This window comes from Bos indicus x Bos taurus, chromosome 1, assembly GCF_003369695.1.
Source record: "Bos indicus x Bos taurus breed Angus x Brahman F1 hybrid chromosome 1, Bos_hybrid_MaternalHap_v2.0, whole genome shotgun sequence".
Taxonomy (NCBI): domain Eukaryota; kingdom Metazoa; phylum Chordata; class Mammalia; order Artiodactyla; family Bovidae; genus Bos; species Bos indicus x Bos taurus.
This window is the reverse complement of record NC_040076.1, coordinates 76,543,456-76,564,743: the sequence shown is the minus strand read 5'-3', so window position 1 is coordinate 76,564,743 and position 21,288 is coordinate 76,543,456. Positions and strand designations below refer to the sequence as shown.

The 21,288-nt window shown below is 37.7% G+C and overlaps 1 protein-coding gene across 2 annotated transcripts; it reads right to left on the bottom strand.

The window, feature by feature from the left end:
• Positions 1-263: 263 nt before the first annotated feature.
• TMEM207 (transmembrane protein 207) lies at positions 264-21,038 on the bottom strand. Of its 2 annotated transcripts, XM_027538398.1 has the most exons (6): positions 20,891-21,038; positions 19,044-19,081; positions 18,253-18,375; positions 8,992-9,036; positions 7,791-7,933; positions 264-538 (listed from the first exon to the last, which is right to left on the bottom strand). In XM_027538398.1, the coding sequence occupies exons 1-6, from the start codon at positions 20,963-20,965 to the stop codon at positions 390-392; spliced, it is 573 nt and encodes a 190-aa protein (XP_027394199.1). In that variant the 5' UTR covers positions 20,966-21,038; the 3' UTR covers positions 264-389. The 2 variants fall into 2 exon arrangements, with proteins under 2 accessions (XP_027394199.1, XP_027394200.1); XM_027538399.1 differs by lacking the exon at positions 18,253-18,375.
• Positions 21,039-21,288: the final 250 nt, after the last annotated feature.

Below are 21,288 nucleotides of genomic sequence, written 5' to 3'. Positions count from 1 at the left end.
TTTATTGTGGGTCACTGTTAAGTGACAATAATTTTATTGACCCATATCAGGGAAGAGGTCAGGTTAAAACAGAGATTGAGGCAGAGAAATCTGTGACATATTCTAGAGTGGAACTCTAAAGTTAATGGAAGCCACTCCTTATGTTAATTACTGCCTATTGGATTGCATCAAGAAACTTGATTAGGAAGATAAAATTATAAAGCAACAGTGATATAACAAGAGTCCACTAGTTGACTACAGAAACATCTCCATGCCCAAAATTTTTTTCTCATATTCATTTATTTGTACTTTTAAGACTACATTAACTAATCTCCAGGAATTCTCACCAAGTGAAAGAATTGTTCCTAAATTGTATGTTTTGGAATTTTAAATATTTCTAATCATTTCACTTAGCGATCTAGATCTGAACTCGGCTTGATTTTAGTTTCTTCATATGGAGGCGGGGGGCCTAAAACTCCAAAACAGGGAGCACGAAACAGTTCAGGGTTTTGAGTGTGAAGGTGCATTCCAACAGTTGGAGTCACAGCTGCTTCTGTCCCTGGGAAGAGAAAGGTAGAGGCATAATCTTTCTAGTCAGCATAAAACAGAAGCACATGAGCTTCCTAATAAAATCTGGCATTTCTTGGATCACTGGAGCAACAGAAAATTATTTGTACCCTTGAGAAAAAATTTACAATCATCTCACTCTCTGCTGTGATATTTTAGTCATTATAGCAAGAAAATTTGCTCTCATGCACCGATTAGGCCATCATTGACTAAGCCATCAAGAAGCGTTTACAATTTAACAGCTGAAACTAGAAGAAATATCCTTGTTGGTAGATCAGAAGACAAGATTCCTGTAAACACTAATGGCATTTTAGCTAATGCTCCCATCATGAGATATGCAATCTCACTAGAAACATTAAAGTATTACATCTGAATGTCATTCTTTCATGTGTATGTTCCGTAAACTGCAACTAATGCAATTAATTAATTTCAACATTTGTCGATGATGCATTAAGTTGTGAGAAGTTTGTAGCTAAAATATATACTTACAATAAGCAAAAAGCATTCTTAAATTTTAAATTTTGAAATTAAAGGTCTTGACTTAGATTATGCACACGACAAACTATCCAATATAAAAGACATGCATTTTCTTCCTTAAACTGATCACCTTGAGAGATTATGCACTTATTCCAATGGTTTTTGGGAAATCTTTTATTAGTATTGGCCTGAAAGACTGCTTTAGAGTCACACAGGAAATCAATAGGAATACTTTATATTCATTTATCTATATTGTTTTCCTTTTTTTCACAAGGTCTTTACCTTTCTGGGAATAATTTGACTGCTTCTTCCCATATCAATAACATAACATAAATTCATGACAGCCATAAATTCACCTTTAAAGAAAAAATTACACACTTAAACTACCCCTTGACTGTTTTTGTGTATTAAAATGAATTGTAACACTATCATGTCCATCCATTTTCATATTGTCTTTGGCTGCTTTTTCTACTATAATTGCAGAAATTAGTAGTCCCCATAGAGATCATATGCTTGCAAAGCCAAACATATTTCTTGTGTGACTTTAATACAAAAAGTTTGATGACCCCTTCCTTAAAGGATTAAGATTCTATACCATCAAGGAGATTTCAAAGAACAAGCCACAATTATTAAAATGACTCCAAGTAGTTACATAAAAGGCAATAGCTGTATCAGTGGAATCCATATGTAAATTATTCAAAATTATTGCTTTGGAGTGCATTTTATTTATTTAGAATCATGAATTTCCATATATTTATATTGCTTTATTTTGTATCTCACTGGTTCACAGGACAAAGTATAATAATTTAAATATTAATGTAATATGTAAAGAGTGGAGCCATATGTAGAATATAAATCTCACCTCCTGGTTCAACACTTTCCTTAAGGAGTTAATTCATTTAATTGAATAACCTAATGCTAACTTATTACATGTTTTTACACCTCAGCTTACTCTTCTGCAATATCTGTAAAAGCAAGGCTAAATGAATGTAACGTGCTTAAAACAAAGCCTCACATGCCTTAAAGTTGACTGTCACTATTATCAGTAGTGATATTAGCATTTTGTTGTTGTTCTTGTTTAGTCACTTAGTCGTGTCCAACTCTTTGTGGACCCCAAGGACTGTAGCACACCAGGCCTCCCTGTCCATCACGAGCTCCAGGAATTGGCTCAAACTCATTGAGTCAGTGATGCCATCCAACTATCTAATCCTCTGTGGCCCCCTTCTCTTCCTGCCCTCAATCTTGTCCAGCATCAGAGTCTTTTCCAATGAGTTGGCTCTTCTCATCAAGTGATCAAAGTATCATCATTAGCATTATTATACATTAAGAACTGTACTATGCTAGGAGTATGCATGCATTTTCCTTTATTGACAGTAATATTTCCCAAACTTTCTTATTTTAATGTTTAAATAATGATTTAATCATTATTCTTATTAAGGTTAATGGCACAGAGATTACTGAATGAAAACTTCCTTATTAAAAACAAAACTTTCTTGTAGTTAGAGCCTTGAATATTTAGGAAGTTTAGAATGATGTAGGCTAGTCCAAATGTCTTAGTAAAAAGAGTTAACACTGGCAAAGTGGACTTGCCTCAGTATTTCCCTCCTTTGTGGATACAATTAGTAAGCACTGCCCATTTTCCAGATGAACTGCTTCCAGCAAATCCAATACAGAGTCAGAGGTAACTTGGCTATCTTTGTATCTGCAGTGGTTGACCAGGATTATTCAAAATAAATATTAGCTTGAATTTATATCCACCAGGGTCATTATTAGTGTCATGCTCCAGGCAGCAAGATATCGACACTTGCTCTTTATGTTAGAACAGCTTTATATTTATTTCCTTACTACAGATTTGCCCATTGCTCTTAAACTTATGAAAACCATAGGGTATTCATATGATAAACAGGATTAAGCTCAGAGAGCTTTGGTAAAATTGAACACATGTCACTTCTCAATTTTTTTTTTCAAAGCATGTTTACATACAATATCATGTGATTGGGAGGGAAACAGGCATTATTTTTACCTTTTGACAAATTAGGAACCTGAGAGAGCTCAGTTAAAAATGCTTACAAAAATTCTATGATTTTGACAGCTGTTGGTGAAGATAACAGTTTGTTGTTTGATTTTGTAAAACCAATACACTCACTGCTAATTTTTTATACCTGGAGTCCAGATTCCCCGAGTCATTAAGAGTCACTCTAATGGACTTGGTTCATTTGAAAATGCCTTTCTTATTCTTTCTGTTCTGTATCCTTTTTATATCATTCTGTTCTCTCACTTGGGGGTGACTAAGATTGCCTGAATTTGAATCACCATTCTACCATCCACTCTGTCCCTAATCTCTAAATGCCTTTGTTCCCTCATTTTCAGTGCTCAGAATGACAGTGAACTGTTAATGGAGCTGTAAGGAAGAATAAAGGAGATGAGAGATGTCAAGGAGTAGCCCAGAACGTGACACATGGTAAGTGCTCAGTATGAATCATTACTATCATCACGCCCATCCATGAAAGCTTGTGAAAGACTCTCATTCCTTTCCCACAATGAGTCCCAGAATATTTACATGTAGAACACAAGGCATAGGAAAATGACATTTCAAAAAGCATTCCTAAATAAGATAGGATTCTGGGGGAGGGGAGGAGAGAGGAGAATAGAGCATGTAAGGATCAGCTTCTTGCCTGACTGCCCAGTCCCTTCTCCCCTTCCCAAATTGGAGCATTCACATTTAATCATTGCTGGAAGACTAGTATTTCTATTTGCCTTGAAATAAGAAAAAGGTAAGATTATTTCTGAAATTGCAGAAGAAATGGAACCAGGGAGACTGGATAGTGGAAATGCAGCGTTAATCAGGAGATCAGCCCGAGGAGGAGCCAAGTCAGGATGAGTGTCAGGAGAGGTGACTCTGCTTCTCCTCTAGCTCTTTTTTCTTCCTTTCCCCCTCCACTTCCTTGACTCTATTCGGGTCCTCCTCCTCCTCTTTCTCTAGCAATACCTTCTCTTCCTCCTTACCCTCTACTGGAGTATCAGAGGAATTAATTCTTTTATTGGTGCACAAAGAGCTTCATCATAACATGTTACGACATGGAAACATTAGACCTTTTCAGAGGGGAAGGAAAACAAATCTGAGCCCTGAGTCAACATAGAATTGTGAAAAGGCATGATTATTGGTTTAGAAGATTCTCTTAAGGCCTTGGTGTTTGGCTGAGATTCCTAAGGACTTTTCCAGACAGAAGTCTCATCACTGTGATGGGCCGAATTGGTAAGGCCTTCCTTAAACATATTTTACAAGGATTCCTGAGCCAAGTATTTTCCTTCCTCCTTTTAATATTTCTAATCAAGATAATTGACAACCAGAGTCATGTAATATTGTCAGAAATTGCCAGCGAGAAATTTCCTATTTTATATATTTCAACATCAGTAAAGTTCACTCCACTCCAGCCTCTGAGAGTCTGTTAAAATTCTCTTCTTTGCTCTTCTCATTTGAGGGCAGATTTCATGGAATCTTGAACATCAAACCTCTGACCCTCAGGTCAGAAGAGCATAGCTATTTCAACTAATACATTCAGAAGAATATGGTAATAACATGAAATAAATTTTGAAGAAATAAAATGAAAGTCTTAGAGGAACCCAGGGCATATATATAAAATCTCGTCTCATCATTGAAATGCTTTAAATGACTTATTTCCTACATTCTATATTCAGGAGGGAAGTCCTATCTGTCCCCTTTTGATCAAGGGATAGCAGGGAGTCCAGGAACCTTATTTCATATTCTAATATGTCACCAGTAGTTTGCAAACTAGTTCTCATTTTCCTCTCCTGCTTCTGAAAAGTGGCTACAGGGAAGACTCAGAAGTACAAACTCATAACCTGCAGTGTAGATGGGAAAACCCAGCAGTAGTGGACTTAGCTCCAACCTGGGAGCACAAAGTTTTGTGGGACTGTGGAAGCAGGCTGTGGTTTGGCCCCTACTTCCCTCTCAGCAATAAAAAAAAATCCTTTAGTATTTCCCTCACTTCTCTTTTGGAGAGTACCCCCTTTTAAGGAAATATTAGATAGGGAGGATATTTGTCTGGAGAAGTGAGAGTATAATAAGAATTCAGTGGAGAAAGGAAATTTGGTGTGGGTCTGGGTGTCAGATTGCCTTACAACATTAGCTCGCTGGAGTTTAATTCCAGAAATTACTAGTTAAGAAGAGGTGACTTGGGGCTTCCGTGGTGGCTCAGGGGTAAAGAAGCCGCCTGCAATGCAGAAGATGCGGGTTTGATCCCTAGGTTGGAAGGTCCCCTGGAGAAGGAAATGGCAACCTGCTCCAGTGTTCTTGTCTGGAAAATCCCATGGACAGAGGAGACTGGCGGGCTACAGTCCATGGAGATGCAAGAGTCAGACATGACTTAGAGATTAAACCAATCGACCAATGACTAGAGATTGCAGAGAATACCACTTCTTGAACTGTTTGTGTTTTGTTTTGGAGAGGCAAAATAAAAATGGCAAGAAGCATAAGTCTGGGAGCCACATCCCCATCAAAGACGATGTGAATGGAGATTCTCTACCTATATAGCCACCTTGAACATCCATAGGACAGGATGGGAGACAGCAGTGGATGGGAAAATCACCATAGGTGAGGATAGAAATAAACCAAAAGAGGCAACTGAACGTGTTCTCTATAATGGAAGTCAACAGAAGTGAACTTTGTAATGCCATTGAAGGTGAAAAAGAGTTTAAATGTTCTTGCAAAAAACAAGAGTCAAAGCTACACCCCAGGGATTAAGAAGGAAAAGATAGAATGAGGAAGAGAATGAAGAAGGAAATGAGAGTTCTGGACAGCGAAACCCACCACTGAGGAATCACCCATTGGAAATATCTGGTGGTTCAAGATATAAGGCTGTGGTTAGTGTCCAGGAATGAGGTGACAAGCCGTCTGTGTGTGTGTGTGTGTGTGTGTGTGTGAGTGTACTGATTCTCAGTCGTGTCTGATCCTTTGCCATGTGTGCCCTACGTAACTTTTTATTGCTCATTATCCTCAATCCTGGAAAATCTGGAGTATATTAGTTGACCTGCAACAGAGATTTATGGGGTATATTTATGCAGCAGAGTGAGAAAAGTAGATAACATCCTCTAAAGGAAGTAATAGCCACTTTTCTGAGTTGGTATTTTAAGAATTAGAGATAGTATCTGTGAAACCCCTGACCTAGTGCCTAGTACTTTGTCGGTGTAAATTAAATTGTGAAGCGTTATTGCAGTCTTGACTCCTTTTTCTCACATTCATACCTGTCAGGGAAGTTCAGAAAATTCAAAAGCATGTATGTAAACCATCATCCAGGAAATATAAAAATATTAGATAAATTGGGATTTAACTGTGGCACATAAACTGCCTGAAAAGTTGTAACAGTATAACTGGGTAGCTTATTTACCAAAAATTAAAACAGATTTTGTTTTGTTTTGTTTTAACGCTTCAGAGTGAGAGAATGGCTAAGAAGACCAGTGCAGGTTCTCCTCTGTAGTAGCTCAAGTTAAGGTGGAAGAAACATAGTTGTGTTTATTTATTGAATACCTCTTGTTAGATAAAGAAAAATAGACCAATGTGACCATGTTGATCCCTTTGACTAACATATTTTGCTTGAAGGTCAGTGACCCTATTTCTCTATACACTCAGTGGAAAGTGCTGCTGATTTTAGAAGAAAAAGCTATTTTCATTGGAGACCTTAATTATCCTTTCCCAAATAATCATTTTTCAAGTTAACAATGTGTTTCCCTATTAAATAATAACTTTAAAAAGAAGTCAACAGTGAATCCAATCACTAAATCTTAATACTGAGTTTTGAGATTAAAACACTTTAGTTTATTTTTACCCCACTTTCTATTTAGCTGTGAGTTTTTCCAGGACATCTCCCACTCTCTCTGTTGAAAATCTTATGCTGACCCAAGTGTTGAAGGGCAGCTGTTAGTTTCTACCAAGCACTCTTGAGGCAACTGTAATATACAATGCAGTGCTTTAGAAAGAAAATCTCATAACAGACAATCTCTGAATGAGGACAATGCTTAATGCGAAGATATAAACTGTCAATTGTCACCTCTGAGAAATCACAAAACTGTCATTTTTCATTAAAACTGTCATTTAAAGCTGAGGCTGGAAATTACAAATAACTCAAGACCACAGTTTTCTCCATTTCTTACCTCTTAATGCACACTAAAAAATAATAGAAAGGACAGGGTTTGGGAGTGGATGTGGGGAGCAGGAAGGATCAGGAGACTGCCAACTGTGTCTGGAGAGAAAGGGCATGAGTACTGACACTCACTCACACAATCCAAAGTATTTCAGGCTCTGCACTGGAAGCAGACAATTTGAAAAGCATTATTCGATATTATTGCTGGTAAGTGAGGCATGGCAAGCTTCGTAAATGAACACAAGGTGACAGATGGACATCAAAAGCCCAGAGATACTCTTCTATCCCTTAAACTCTGCTTTCACTTGGAGTGGCCAGTCCTGTGTACCTTTTCTCTTCTGCTTGTTGACTTAATGTTTAGGTTTAGGTTCTGTTCCCATACTCAACTCTGAGTCACTTCCCCAGGAAACAATTTTTCTTTTTTTTTTTTTTGGAGTCTTCTGAAGTTTTCTCATTTAAACTCTCTCCCCAGTGCATGCCTTTGAGTCCTCAGTAAACTATATTTGTTCTATGTTTACAAATTTGTTTTTCATAGATAAACTTTTCAACTCACACAAAACTATAAGATTTCCAAAGAGGACATCTAGAAGTGTGTAAACATCTTACCGCAAACGGAGTCCAAATCTCCAACAGCAAAAACAGCCATGGTGCGTCTTCGGGGACCATTTTTGAGTCTCCTCAGGCAGCACTGGAAGCAGAAGATCACTGTTCCACAGAGAAGAGCCACCAGGAAAATCAGCAGCAAGAACCTGACACCAGAGAAAGCAGGGGAAGAGTGAGATGGAACATGCCTCAAAGTTAAGAGCTCCTGCTACTTCCTGGAAAGGTGCAAAAACTCAGCAAGCCCAGCTGTAAGGAATCTGTGAGACCAAATTCCTTAAACAAACCCCCATCATCTCTCATACATTTTCACTTACTCTAGAATCTTCTCTGAGCTCAGAGTGAGGCAGTCTTGCCAGGCAATCTTACTTGTTTCCTCATTAGAAGTTGGAGATTTGTTCAAAGAAGCAGCATTTTAATTCCTTACATTCATCCATTATTGCTTCCATTCAGTTATCCAGTCATTCATTCAACTAGTGTGTGTGTAGGTATGTATGTGTGTGTGTGTGTGTGTGTGTGTGTGCACTTGCTCAGTCAGGTCTGACTCTTTGTGACCCCATGGTCTATAACCCAACAGGCTCCTCTGTTCATTGAATTTCCCAGGTAAGAATACGAGAGTGAGTTGTCATTTCCTACTCCAGGAGATCTTCTCAACCCAGGGATGAAACCCACGTCTCTTGTGTCTCCTGCATTGGCAGGCAGATTCTTTACCACTGCACCATCTTCTAGAATGCAAATGACCAAATAGATTTTAGATGTTGGAGGTGGGGATTCAAAGGTTGACAAGATAGGGTTTCTGTCTTTGAGGAACTAACCACTAACTGCAATGTTTAGTTTGAAAAATACAGAAGCCAAGATTTAGAAATGTATAACAACTTTTTTTTGGTCTTATCCTGAAAGTTTAAGGCAAGAACTAAAATCGGTGGATGAGTCGATTTGAAAGATTTCAGGAGAAAGATTTCACCTTTAAAAATATCCAACTTGGGAGTAAACTATCATTCTTAAAAATAGTCAGTTCCCTGTCACAGGAAGTGTTTAAGTAAACACTGAAAAATGACCTGAAGCTGATGTTTCTATGTATGTTAATCCACATGATCCCTAAAGTTTTCTTAAGCTGTGTGATTTCATATGCTATCTCAATTACTTAGGAAAAGGAGTATGTATATACCACCAAAGATTTTATAGCACAAATTGAAGATGTCCTTACCAGATATACCAGCCATTTGTGTAATGATCTTTATAGTTTATGCACCTGGTGATAAAGGAAGAGCAGTCAGTGCTGGATCTCTAGATTGACAAAGCTTATTCTGGACTACAGTATTTTTTCTGACCACACCTGTTTCTCCCACAATTACCTGCTCACGGTACCCCACAGCATAATTAAACAAATATTTACTGTATGTCCACTTCATTTAAGGCACTGAGAATACAGCTAATTGTGAATCTGTCAGACACATAGACAGATAATTGCACTGTAATAGGGTTGATTCTAGAATTTTGAATACTGTTGTGCATTGAGGTGGTAGTAACTACTTTCCAGAACTAACATATCATCAGTTCAGTTCAGTTCAGTTGCTCAGTCATGTCTGACTCTTTGCAACCCCATGAATTGCAGCACGCCAGGCCTCCCTGTCCATCACCAACTCCGTGAGTTTACCGAAACTCATGTCCATCGAGTCGCTGATGCCATCCAACCATCTCATCCTCTGTTGTCCCCTTCTCCTCCTGCCCTCAATCTTTCCCAGCATCAGGGTCTTTTCCAATGAGTCAGCATGTCATAGGTATTAAGTATTAGGTAGATAACTGCTCCAGTATTCTGTTTATTCAGAGACTTAGAATTCTTCAGAATGCAAATTCTCCAGGGAAGGTTCATGATCTCTATTAACCTTTAATATCTTGGTAAGGAATAGAAGGCCTACAACCTGGTTGAAAGTGAAAGTCGCTCATTCATATACCACTCTTTGCAACCCCATGGACTATACAGTCCATGGAATTCTCCAGGCTGGAACACTGGAGATCCCCTTTTCCTTCTTCAGGGGATCTTCCCAACCCAGGGATTGAACCCAGGTGTCCCACATTGCTGTCGAATTCTTTACCAGCTGAGCCACAAGGAAAGCCCAAGAATACTGGAGTGGGTAGCCTATCTCTTCTCCAGTAGATCTTCTGGACCTACGAAGAGAACCGGTGACTCCTGCATTGCAAGCGGATTCTTTACCAACTGAGCTATGAGGGAAGCCCCATAAGTTGGTAGGATAAAGAAATTATAATAAAAGGAAAATGAGTGTCTGTGGTCACACATACCATTTACCAAGGAGTTAGAAGTTGATTTTCAGGATGGTCAAACTATTTGTGTATCTAGGCACAACTCAATCATTCTTGAATTAACATTTAAAAGGTGATACAAAGCCAAAGTCCATAGTGCAATTTTCAGGAGGTTTAACTCCCCAGGGATAGACATTTAAGTGCTATTCATTTTAGAGCCCCTTTCTATGTCAGACACATGTACTGAATGTACGTTTACTGATGGACCTTTTTCACGCGCTTGTGTAGACGATGCTGTTAAAGTATTCTGAGATTAAACAGTGGAAAACTGTTCATCACAGCCTGGTAACTTCTGAGATGACCTATACTTAATCATCTTTGTTAAAATAACACTCAATACTTCTCAACTTGAAAGCATTCATAAATGTCAGCTGATTTATTGCTCTCAGCATCTCTAAGGAGGCAGTGTGTCATGTTTACCATTATAGTATTCAGAAATGACTTTTAACACATGTGAAGTGTCAATTTAAAATTTTTATTGCAAATGTTTAAGACAAAAGTCAAACTTAAACAACAAGAATTTTTTGGGGGGGGCACCTAGAGGGTTTAGTCAAGTACGTAAGTTCAAATGACAGAGGAAAAAAATGGGAACTGAAGTGTGAGTTTAAAAAGCATCCTAAGATAAGAGATCAATCAAGGATTTTACAAATAATTAATGGCACATCCTTGTAAAGAAATATTATCCATTCATTAAAGAGAATATAGGTTATATTTACAATGAAAGCTTTGTGAAATAAAATAATGCAAAGGTCTCTGTTCTACTTTGTATATTTTCTTTTGCACAAATACACTGATTTCACTAAATAGGTATTATACAGTTAGTATGTATAGATATGGGGCTTCCCTGATGGCTTATATGATAAAGAATCCACCTGCAATTCAGGAGACTCCAGGTTGAATTCCTGGGTAGGAAAGATACCCTGGAAAAGGGAATGGCTACCCACTCCAGATTTCTTGTGTGGATAATTCCATGAACAGAGGAGCCTGGCAAGCTACAGTCCATGGGGTCATGTATACACCAAGTTACTAACAATGCCTGCTTCTTTTGAAGATGGTATTGTGAGGCACTTAATTTTTTTAACATTCTATATTCTTTGAATTTTTGTATTGTACATGCATCATTTTTGTAGCCATAAATTTTATAAATAGTATATTAAATATATATATATATAATTGAATGTAGTATCCCACTTTCAAAATGGATGTAGGAAAATTTTCTTGGTATCCTGATCCAATAATAGAGCACAAGATTCTTGGTTTTCAATCTTGAAATGTAAGCTTATAACCAGAGAGAATGGATTATTTCATCTTCCTCTATGTATAAATCTCTGCTTCTCTTCTTACATTTAAAAATAGATCATATGCTTATTGAAATGCCAATTCTAAATATTAACTACCTCATTTAATGTCTTAGTTCTAATATTTGAGCCAATTAATATTTTTTCAAGTGCTATCAATTATCCAAACTTATTTACTTTACTTCCTCTTTCTGACCCTGTGCATACATTTTTGAAGTTACTAATAGCAATAAAATGGTCAGAAAGCAGTTAGCTGGAGAAATGCAAAGTGATCATATAATTTCATAATTGCAAGCTCCTTTAGGATCATTTATTTCAACCTTAGGATTTTTTCACTGTGCATTGTGATTTTTCACTGTGGGAAAAAAAGTGGGAAGGTCACCAGCTGACCAAAGAACTTAAATTAGAATATAGGTCTTTTCACTCCCTCCCTACCATCATTTCCATGTCTTTCTCAAGTTTAATTTTTAAATAGAAATTTGTGAGTTCTTAAAAAATAAAATAGCATCTGAACAGTAGCAATATTTTAAATACTCAAATTTAGGTGCAAAATTTTCAGTGTAGGAAAAGTTACATTTTCTTAAACAAAGTTGTTACTCAGAGATTTATTTCAGTTCAGTTCAGTCGCTCAGTCGTGTCCAACTCTTTGTGACCCCATGAACCGCAGCATTCCTGGCATCCCTGTCCATCACCAATTCCCAGAGTCCACCCAAACCCATGTCCATTAAGTCAGTGATGCCATCCAACCATCTTATCCTCTGTCATCCCCTTCTCCTCCTGCCCTCAATCTTTCCCACCGTCAGGGTCTTTTCAAATGAGTCAACTCTTCGCATGCGGTGGCCAAAGTATTGGAGTTTCAGCTTTGGCATCAGTCCTTCAAATGAACACCCAGGACTGATCTCCTTTAGGATGGACTGGTTGTATCTCCTTGCAAGGAGATTTATTTATGCTTAGTCAAATTCAGATGAGAATGTCAAAAAGAAAAAAAAAATGCATGAGAAGTTAGAGCAGATTATAATGTTTAAGGAAGACACTTTCAATAACCAGAACCTTCTAGAAGTAGGTGTCACCATATACAAAAGTAAACTCAAAGAGATAAAACACCCAAATGTGAGACTGGACTCTATAAAACTCCTAGGGAGAAACATCGGCAGAATCTTCTCTGACATAAATCACAGCAATATCTTTTTTGATCCACCTCCAGAATAATAGAAATAAAAACAAAAATAAACAAATGAGAACTACTTAAACTCAAAAGGCTTGCACAGCAAAGGAAACAATAAACAAAGCAAAAAAAGACAGCCCGCATATTGGGAGAAAATATTTTAGAATGATGTGACAGAAAATGGATTAATATCCGAAATGTACAAACAGTTCATGATGCTTAACGACATCAAAACATCCCAATAAACAAATGGGCAGAAGACCTAAACAGACATTTCTCCAAACAAGACATACAGATGGCCAAGAGGCACATGGAAAGATGTTCAACATTCATGTTATTAGAGAAATGCAAATCAAAACTACAATATCATCTCATACCAGCCAGGATGGTCATCATCAAAAAGTCCACAAACAATAAATGCTAGAGAGGGCGTAGAGAGAAGTCAACCCTTCTACACTGTTTGTGGAAATGTAAATTGGTACAGCCATTATGGAGAACAGTAGGGAGGTTCCTTAAAAAGCTAAAAATAGAGCTACTGTATGACACTGCAATCCCACTCCTTGGCATATATCCAGAGAAAAACATGATCCAAAAGGATATATGTACCCCAATGCTCATTGAAGAACTGTTTACAATAGCCAAGACATGGAATCAACCTAAGTATCCATCAAGAGACAAATGGTTTTAGAAGACGCAATTTATATATATAATGGAATATTATTCAGCCATAAAAAAGAATGAAACAATGCCATTTGCACAACATGGATGGACTTAGAGACTGTCATACTGAGTGAAGTAAGTCAGACAGAGAAGGAGAAATATTGAATGACATCCTTTAAACACAGAATCTGAAAAGAAATGGTATTAATGAACTTACTTACAAGAGAGACATAAAGATTTACAGAATGAACTTATGGTTGCCAGAGGGAAAGATGAGAGAAAGGGATAGTTTTAGAGTTTGGGACAGACATGTAAACTCTGTTGTATTTAAAATGCATTACCAACAAGGACCTACTGTATAGCACATGGAACTCTGCTCAATGCTATGTGTCAGCCTGGATGGAAAGGAAGCTTGGGGGAGAATGGATACATGTATATGTACAGCTGAGTCCCTTTGCTGTTCACCTGAAACTATCACAATACTGTAAGTCAGCTATACCCCCAATACAAAATAAAAAGTTTAAAAAAGAAGTAGGGGTCAGAGGAGATACTTTCTGTCCCTTTCAGAACCTCTAGTGTCCTACTGTGATGTGTGGAGAGGATTCCTGAGCTGTAAGGACAAAAATTATCTCCTTTGGCACCTACTTCTCTTTTAAAATACTTCTTATTTGGGGATATAGCCAATCTTAATTTTCTTATCAGTGCTGAGAATCTGTGGACCTAAGATTAATTACAAATTCATTAATTTGATAAATAGACGAAAAGCTCAGAGTTGTTTCATTGGCTCCTCTGCTAGAATTATCCATAATTTCCTATGCTAGGCATTTTTCTAAACCAACAGTTATATAATTTCATGTGAATTAACTCACTTTCAAACTTAAAATTATACAAAGTAGTATCACAGTATTGTAATTTTCACTTTACAATTGAGACAATTCAATCACAAAGAGGTAAAGTAACTTGTCCATGATAACCCAGTTAGAAGGGCCAGAGGCAGGCATTAAGCCCAAATGGTCTTGCTCTGGAGCCCATGTCTCTCTTACTACCATGCAGCACTGCAACTGGGAATACTAAAAGTCAGTTCTAGCCTCATATTGCTGTGTGGTATACTGCCTGAGTGCATTCAATATCCCATGTTACAAAATGTTTCAAGAAAATATTAAAAATAGAAAAAAAAAGTGAGACCTCAGATAGTATCAGACAAAAAGAATAAGCCATGAGTGAGATCACTTTGTAAACTGAATGTAGTAAATCCCATATATAAAATTAGAACTCAGCTTCAGATCTGGTTTAAACTTTCTAGCAGTTAACAGGATAAAATAGAGAATTGGTAATGTAGCATTCTCTAAAATTAATAAAAACAGGCAACATTATTCACTACACACACAACTATTTCTGATATAGTCATTCCCTTCTCCAGGGGATCTTCCCAATCCAGGGATCAAACCTGGGTCTCGTGCATTTCAGGCAGATTCTTTACCATCTGAGCCACCAGGGAAGCCCCAGAGAAATGAGAGACAAATTCAAACTATGGGGCTTCATAAATAGACTGTGTTTAACAACAAGAGCCTTGACGTACTCCTTTTCCTATTTGGAACCAGTCTGCTGTTCCATGTCCAGTTCTAACTGTTGCTTCCTGACCTGCATATAGGTTTCTCAAGAGGCAGGTCCTGTGGTCTGGTATCCCCATCTCTTTCAGAATTTTCCACAGTTTATTGTGATCCACACAGTCAAAGGCTTTGGCATAGTCAATAAAGTAGAAATAGATGTTTTTCTGGAACTCTCTTGCTTTTTCCATGATCCAGTGGATGTTGGCAATTTGATCTCTGGTTCCTCTGCCTTTTCTAAAACCAGTTTGAACATCTGGAAGTTCACGGTTCACATATTGCTGAAGCCTGGCTTGGAGAATTTTGAGCATTACTTTGCTAGTGTGTGAGATGAGTGCAATTGTGTGGTAGTTTGAGCATTCTTTGGCATTGCCTTTCTTTGGGATTGGAATGAAAATGGATCTTTTCCAGTCCTGTGGCCACTGCTGAGTTTTCCAAATTTGCTGGCATATTGAGTGCAGCACTTTCACAGCATCATCTTTCATGATTTGAAAGAGCTCAACAGGAATTCCATCAGCTCCACTAGCTTTGTTCATAGTGATGCTTTCTAAGGCCCACTTGACTTCACCTTCCAGGATGTCTGGCTCTAGGTGAGTGATCACACCATCGTGATTATCTTGGTCATGAAGATCATTTTTGTACAGTTCTTCTGTGTATCCCTGCCACCTCTTCTTAATATCTTCTGCTTCTGTTAGGTCCATACAATTTCTGTCCTTTATGGATCCCATCTTTGCATGAAATGTTCCCTTGGTATCTCTAATTTTCTTGAAGAGATCTCTAGTCTTTCCCATTCTGTTGTTTTCCTCTATTTCTTTGCTGGGCTGTAAGAAGCACAAGCTGGAATCAAGATTGCTGGGAAAAATATCAATAACCTCAGATATGCAGATGACACCACCCTTATAGCAGAAAGTGAACAGGAACTAAAAAGCCTCTTGATGAAAGTGAAAGAGGAGAGTGAAAAAGTTGGCTTAAAGTTCAACATACAGAAAACGATCATGGCATCTGGTCCCATCACTTCATGGCAAATAGATGGGGAAACAGTGGAAACAGTGTCAGACTTTATTTTTCTGGGCTCCAAAATCACTGCAGATGGTGACTGCAGCCATGAAATTAAAAGACACTTACTCCTTGGAAGAAAAGTTATGACCAACCTAGAGAGCATATTCAAAAGCAGAGACATTACTTTGCCAACAAAGGTCCGTCTAGTCAAGGCTATGGTTTTTCCTGTGGTCATGTATGGATGTGAGAGTTGGACTGTGAAGAAAGCTGAGCACTGAAGAACTGTTGTTTTTGAACTGTGGTGTTGGAGAAGACTCTTGAGAGTCCCTTGGACTGCAAGGAGATCCAACCAGTCCATTCTGAAGATCAGCCCTGGGTGTTCTTTGGAAGGAATGATTCTAAAGCTTAAACTCCAGTACTTTGGCCACCTCATGTGAAGAGTTGACTCATTGGAAAAGACTGATGCTGGGAGGGATTGGGGGCAGGAGGAGAAGGAGAGGACAGAGGATGAAATGGCTGGATGGCATCACCAACTCGAGGGACGTGAGTTTGCGTGAATTCCGGGAGATGGTGATGGACAGGGAGGCCTGGAGTGCTGCAATTCATGGGGTCACAAAGAGTCAGACACAACTGAGCAAGTGAACTGAACTGAACTGAAGAACAAGAGCAATGTTTTTCATAGTACTCTTAGTTAGAATGTAAATGCAATAACAAATTTCTTGGGTCCTTTTTGTAAAGATCATCCTTAACAAAAAGCTAGAATCAAATTTAGCTACAATAATTTGGGGGAGTGATGGGTGCCTAATCATATCACTCAGAGACTAGTGACCTGACCTAATTAATTTCGAGTTGGTAAATTGTATAGTCACCAAAAGGATGGATGGATTGTGCATCCCTCAGGTATGTCACCAGGTGTGTAATTTTATCTACATACTGGATACATAGTGCAGTTTATGGTGAAAATCCCAGGCTCAGGAGTCATTTGTGAGCCCAGATCAAAGCTCTGCCTTTTACTTGCTTACTCTTGAGCAAAATACTTAACTTCCCCAAGCTCAGTAATATGGCAGACTATCCTCAGCAATGTATTCATGCAATTAATTTACAGAATGCTTATGGTTTTAGTTATGTTTCATAAAATATCCATTTTTGCATGCACATGCACATCAATATGTTGGTTATTTCTGGGAAAAGGAAAGATTAAAGGTATAATTATGCAAAGGGCCTCTGTCATGTTTTATTCCATATATTAAATTACTTACAATATCTAAATTATATACAAAAGCTTAGCAATGTGCTGTTTCTACTAAAACGCTATTATAAAAATAAATTGAGTAGGTTTGATCAGAAAAAAATTTGTCTTGTGTTTGAAAAACAATTTAAATAGAACTAATACTAGATTTCCACAAACACCTTCTTGTGGTGACAAAAGATTTGAGATACTGTGTCTATTTTCAATACATTCAATGTGTTTACTTACCTTCTACCAGCTCCCTACAAAATCAACCACTTTCTTACCTTCTCTGTCTTTATTTTCTGCTAATTTTCATTATATCTGAAGCGGGTATTTTTGTTTGTTTGTTTTTATTCAAAAGTAGTGGTATTAAACAATGGGTGTATGCTCAGTAGTGTCCGACTCTTTGCGACCCCATGGACTGTAGTCCACCAAGCTCCTCTGTTCATAGAATCTTCCAGACAAGAATACTGGAGGGGGTTGCCATGCCCTCCTCCCAAGAATCTTCCCTACCCAGAGATTGAATGTACATCTCCTGCATTGGCAGGCAGATTCTTTACCACTGCGCCACTAGGGAAGCCACTAAATAATGACAAATATATTAATAACAGACATGCAAATACAAAATGATGTAGCCAAAAGTTTTGTACTTAAGTACCAGTTTAAGTCCAGTAGTTAATTTGTTACTATCTCTCTTTGGGTCTCAATTCTTCACCTGAAAAAAAGGCTAGTAGCCTAAGTGATTCTAAAGTTAGCATATTAAGTTCTCCAATACCATATTCTCCTGTCATGTTGATGACGGAGTTAGATTCAACACTTATGATTTTTCCAATTAAGAATTTCTTTATTCTAATGAGAATTCCCTTGCTTCTCAGTGGTTAGGACTCCATATGTCCACTTCTGGGGGCCTATGTTCAATCCCTGGTTAGGGAACTAAGATCCTGCAAGCTGTGCAACATCATCAAAAAACAAACAAACAAACAGTTTCATTATTCTAGTACTCTGGGTCAAAAGCAGAAGATGAAAGGGCAAGATGAAACAGTCACCAGGTCCAAAATTAAACAAACCAATAGTCAAAAGTCCATTATGTCACCAACCCCAGAAGACAGAGGGAAAAGCAAGTTCAATATCAGTGCAAAGAAACAGCAGTGGAGAAACATGCAGTAACTGTAAGATAGGCACATACTTAACCAGCAGATTATCAATAATGGGATGATCCACCAAGAACAGGTGAAGGATTCCAGGGCCAAGGAAAACATCCCACCCAGCATGGCCTCTTAATCTGGAGACAGGGCCCGAAGACCCCAGCCTGGAGGGTAACAATGATAATTAAAACAGCTAGTTGGCAGTGAGGACTGCTCCCAGAAGACAGCACTTGGCAGAAGTGATTTCTGACACTTGCACCAGTCTCAGTATGTTATAGTTATCATTAATCAGCAGCAGCTTTATTAATGACACCTTCTCCCCGTTTCCAGAATAGAATTCTGAGAAGCATTAAGCCTATAGCACAAAAAAATTAGAAAATTGAGTCAATTATTTACATAACTTATATCAAAACACTTTGAAATATAATTTAGGTTAGATCATTGTTTGCTTATAGTTGAAACCAAATTAGCCAGAAAACTGTCTCCCGTCATCTCTGTGTCTTAACGCATGTGGATGCAGTCATAGAGGAAGACATGAACTTAAAGGACATCTAAAACCTCCAGGATGGAGAACACAATGAGCAAAAATACCTTGAAACCAACGAGGCCCCTTATTTTTATTTAACAAAGCTGACCACAATGAAAGTGCATCTTTTCTGCTTTTAGAAAAACCGAGCCATTTGCATTTAAAAGTAACGTATTTTTTTTCCTCTAGTAATTGTAATGATCATTTGAAACTCATTTTGTGCTTCTCAAATGACTTGAGACATTTTCAGTCTTCAGATTTTGAAAATGCTGAATAAAACCGTGGAGCTTTTTGTTATTTACTTACATTTCATTTTCTTCACATGGTGTGTCCGATAGCACCAACTGAAACACATGTTTAGAACAATAAAATCCAAACATTTCATCAGTCTAATCCTTTAATACAAACAGTGCCTAGAGACAATGGGGGTTTATATCATTTCGTTTTTTTTTTTTTTTTTTTTTTTAATTAAAATCTCCGTAGCAGAATCTATTGGTGCACAGAATTTTAATTGAAAAAAATCTCTGGGTAGATACTTCAGCTCAGCAATGACAGGAGATATATATTGTGAGCCAGATTCTTATCCTACACACCATCAGAGGTGGGTATGAAAACACTGTTTTGTCTATAGGCAGATTTTGGTTTCTCTAAGGAGCTTTTGTGCACCTTGTACTTCTGCTTTGTTTTCAAATTTTAGCTAAAGGAAGGAGCGTCATTACTTGTAAATATTATTTTCACATGAAGGAATCAAGTTCCCCACATGAAAACTGGAGTGACGTCCATCCCATTAGCGATAGTGGATGTTAAAAATATGCAGGAAGGAGTGATTTTTAACTGCTCTAAGGCTAAGGTCCACCTAAGCTCCATTGACATTCTTGTTGAGATTTACATTTCTCTGTTTATCAAAGAAGAAGGAAAAGCTAATAACCTTGATTGCTTTGCTTTGAAAGACTCAAACCATAAGTATTCTAACACAAGTGTCTTAGTCCTCTGTGTTGAGTCTTCTAGGTTACAACACACATCACAGAGGAACGAAAGTACTACTATCTGAAGGATTTGTTTGTGTATTTGTTATTCTACTGAACTGAGACCCTTTTCAAGTATAACGAGAAAAATCATTTAAAGTCATTCATAGGCAGCCCCTTAATGAGGTCAGTGAAGCTTCTATTTTCCTGAACCATAATACACAAATATCAATACAAGTAAGGAGTTAGAAATTTTAAAATCCTAGATGGGAATTTCATGTGAGATATAATTTTTTTTCCCCTTAATCCTGAGCTCATCTTCTTTAGCACCTCATATTTACTCCACCAAGCTTATCTGGGCAAAGAGATTTGTGGCGTTGCAGATGGAGCCATGAATTGGCCATAAGAGAGCATGGTAATGAACAATTTATAAGCCCAGAAAATGACTTGTACTCTCTTTTGCTAGAATGCTGCAAATAGACTTGCATACTAACTGAGAGGAAAGTAAACATTCCTATTTTGTCCATAAAGAAAGTTTACGAGTAGATGAGGTGCTTTAGGATCTAGCTTAACAGATAAATGAAGACAGCCTTTCATTCTTAAGTCAATTCCTAGTCTTGTGTGCTGTATCTCAGCAAGACGTACACACTGTGACATTATTGCCCCCTCACTTCCAATGTTAGGCTTTGGACTCATCACGAAATAGGGAGTCTTAACATATTTCAGACCTAAATCTTTCAGATACATTGCATTCAAGTAACACTAGAGCAAAGGAATCAAAATAAACTCAAAGATGGTTCCATCTGCCTTTTTCAGCACTGAAAAGTCATTGAGCTTCGAGTATGGCTTCAGGCAACAGTAAACATGTCTTAAATTAATCCTACCATAGCATTTTATGTCAATAGCATTGCTGATTTTTTAAAATGTTATGGCATAGCAAAGCTAAACAAAGATTAAATTGCATCATATTATCTCAGTAGCAATCAAATTAAATAAAGAAGACATAGGAATAACGCCAGGTTTCTTTATCTTTAACCAGTAAATATAATTAGTCATATAATTCTGATAAGGCTTTCTTAAAGGAAATTTCTAAACATCAGAGGAGTTACCCAAATCACAAATCTATTACAAATCAGATCCTTAGAGTAGTAGCTTTGAAAATTATTTCCCCAAAAGACAGTTGGTTACCTGGAATAGTGGCAGACACAAGATTCCTGCTTTTGAGATCACTGAAGCGTCACTTAAAAGTCTGGATCTCAACATACTTAAAGGACAAGCAGCTCAAGATAGCAGTTTGTCATCTGCGTTTATCTCTGTCTTACTCAGAAGTTGTTAACTTTTCTACAAGTTATGCTTCCTGCCAGAGTAGTCATTAATGCTGGCTCTTTGTGACTGGTTAAGTACATGCCAGGGGCAGGAATTTGAGGTGCAAGTTCACAGGTACTGAGAGTTCAAGGAATTTCAGTTTAAGGTCAGAATCTTGATAATGTTTGTCAAGCCCTTAAAAGCCAGGGTTAGCCATGCTGACCTGTAAAACTAGCTGGCTGCAAAAATAACTTAAAACATTCAAGCACATGTTTTATTCC

What these genes read in the sequence shown, in the direction of transcription:
- TMEM207 (XM_027538398.1), bottom strand. Translation starts at nt 20,965, where the DNA reads ATGTTGAGATCCAGACTTTTAAGTGACGCTTCAGTGATCTCAAAAGCA. An exon ending in TGTGTCTGCCACTATTCCAG is followed by an intron (nt 19,082 to 20,890) that starts GTAACCAACTGT and finishes CATGTGTTTCAG; the next exon opens with TTGGTGCTATCGGACACACC. An exon ending in ACAAATGGCTGGTATATCTG is followed by an intron (nt 7,934 to 8,991) that starts GTAAGGACATCT and finishes CTCTGGTGTCAG; the next exon opens with GTTCTTGCTGCTGATTTTCC.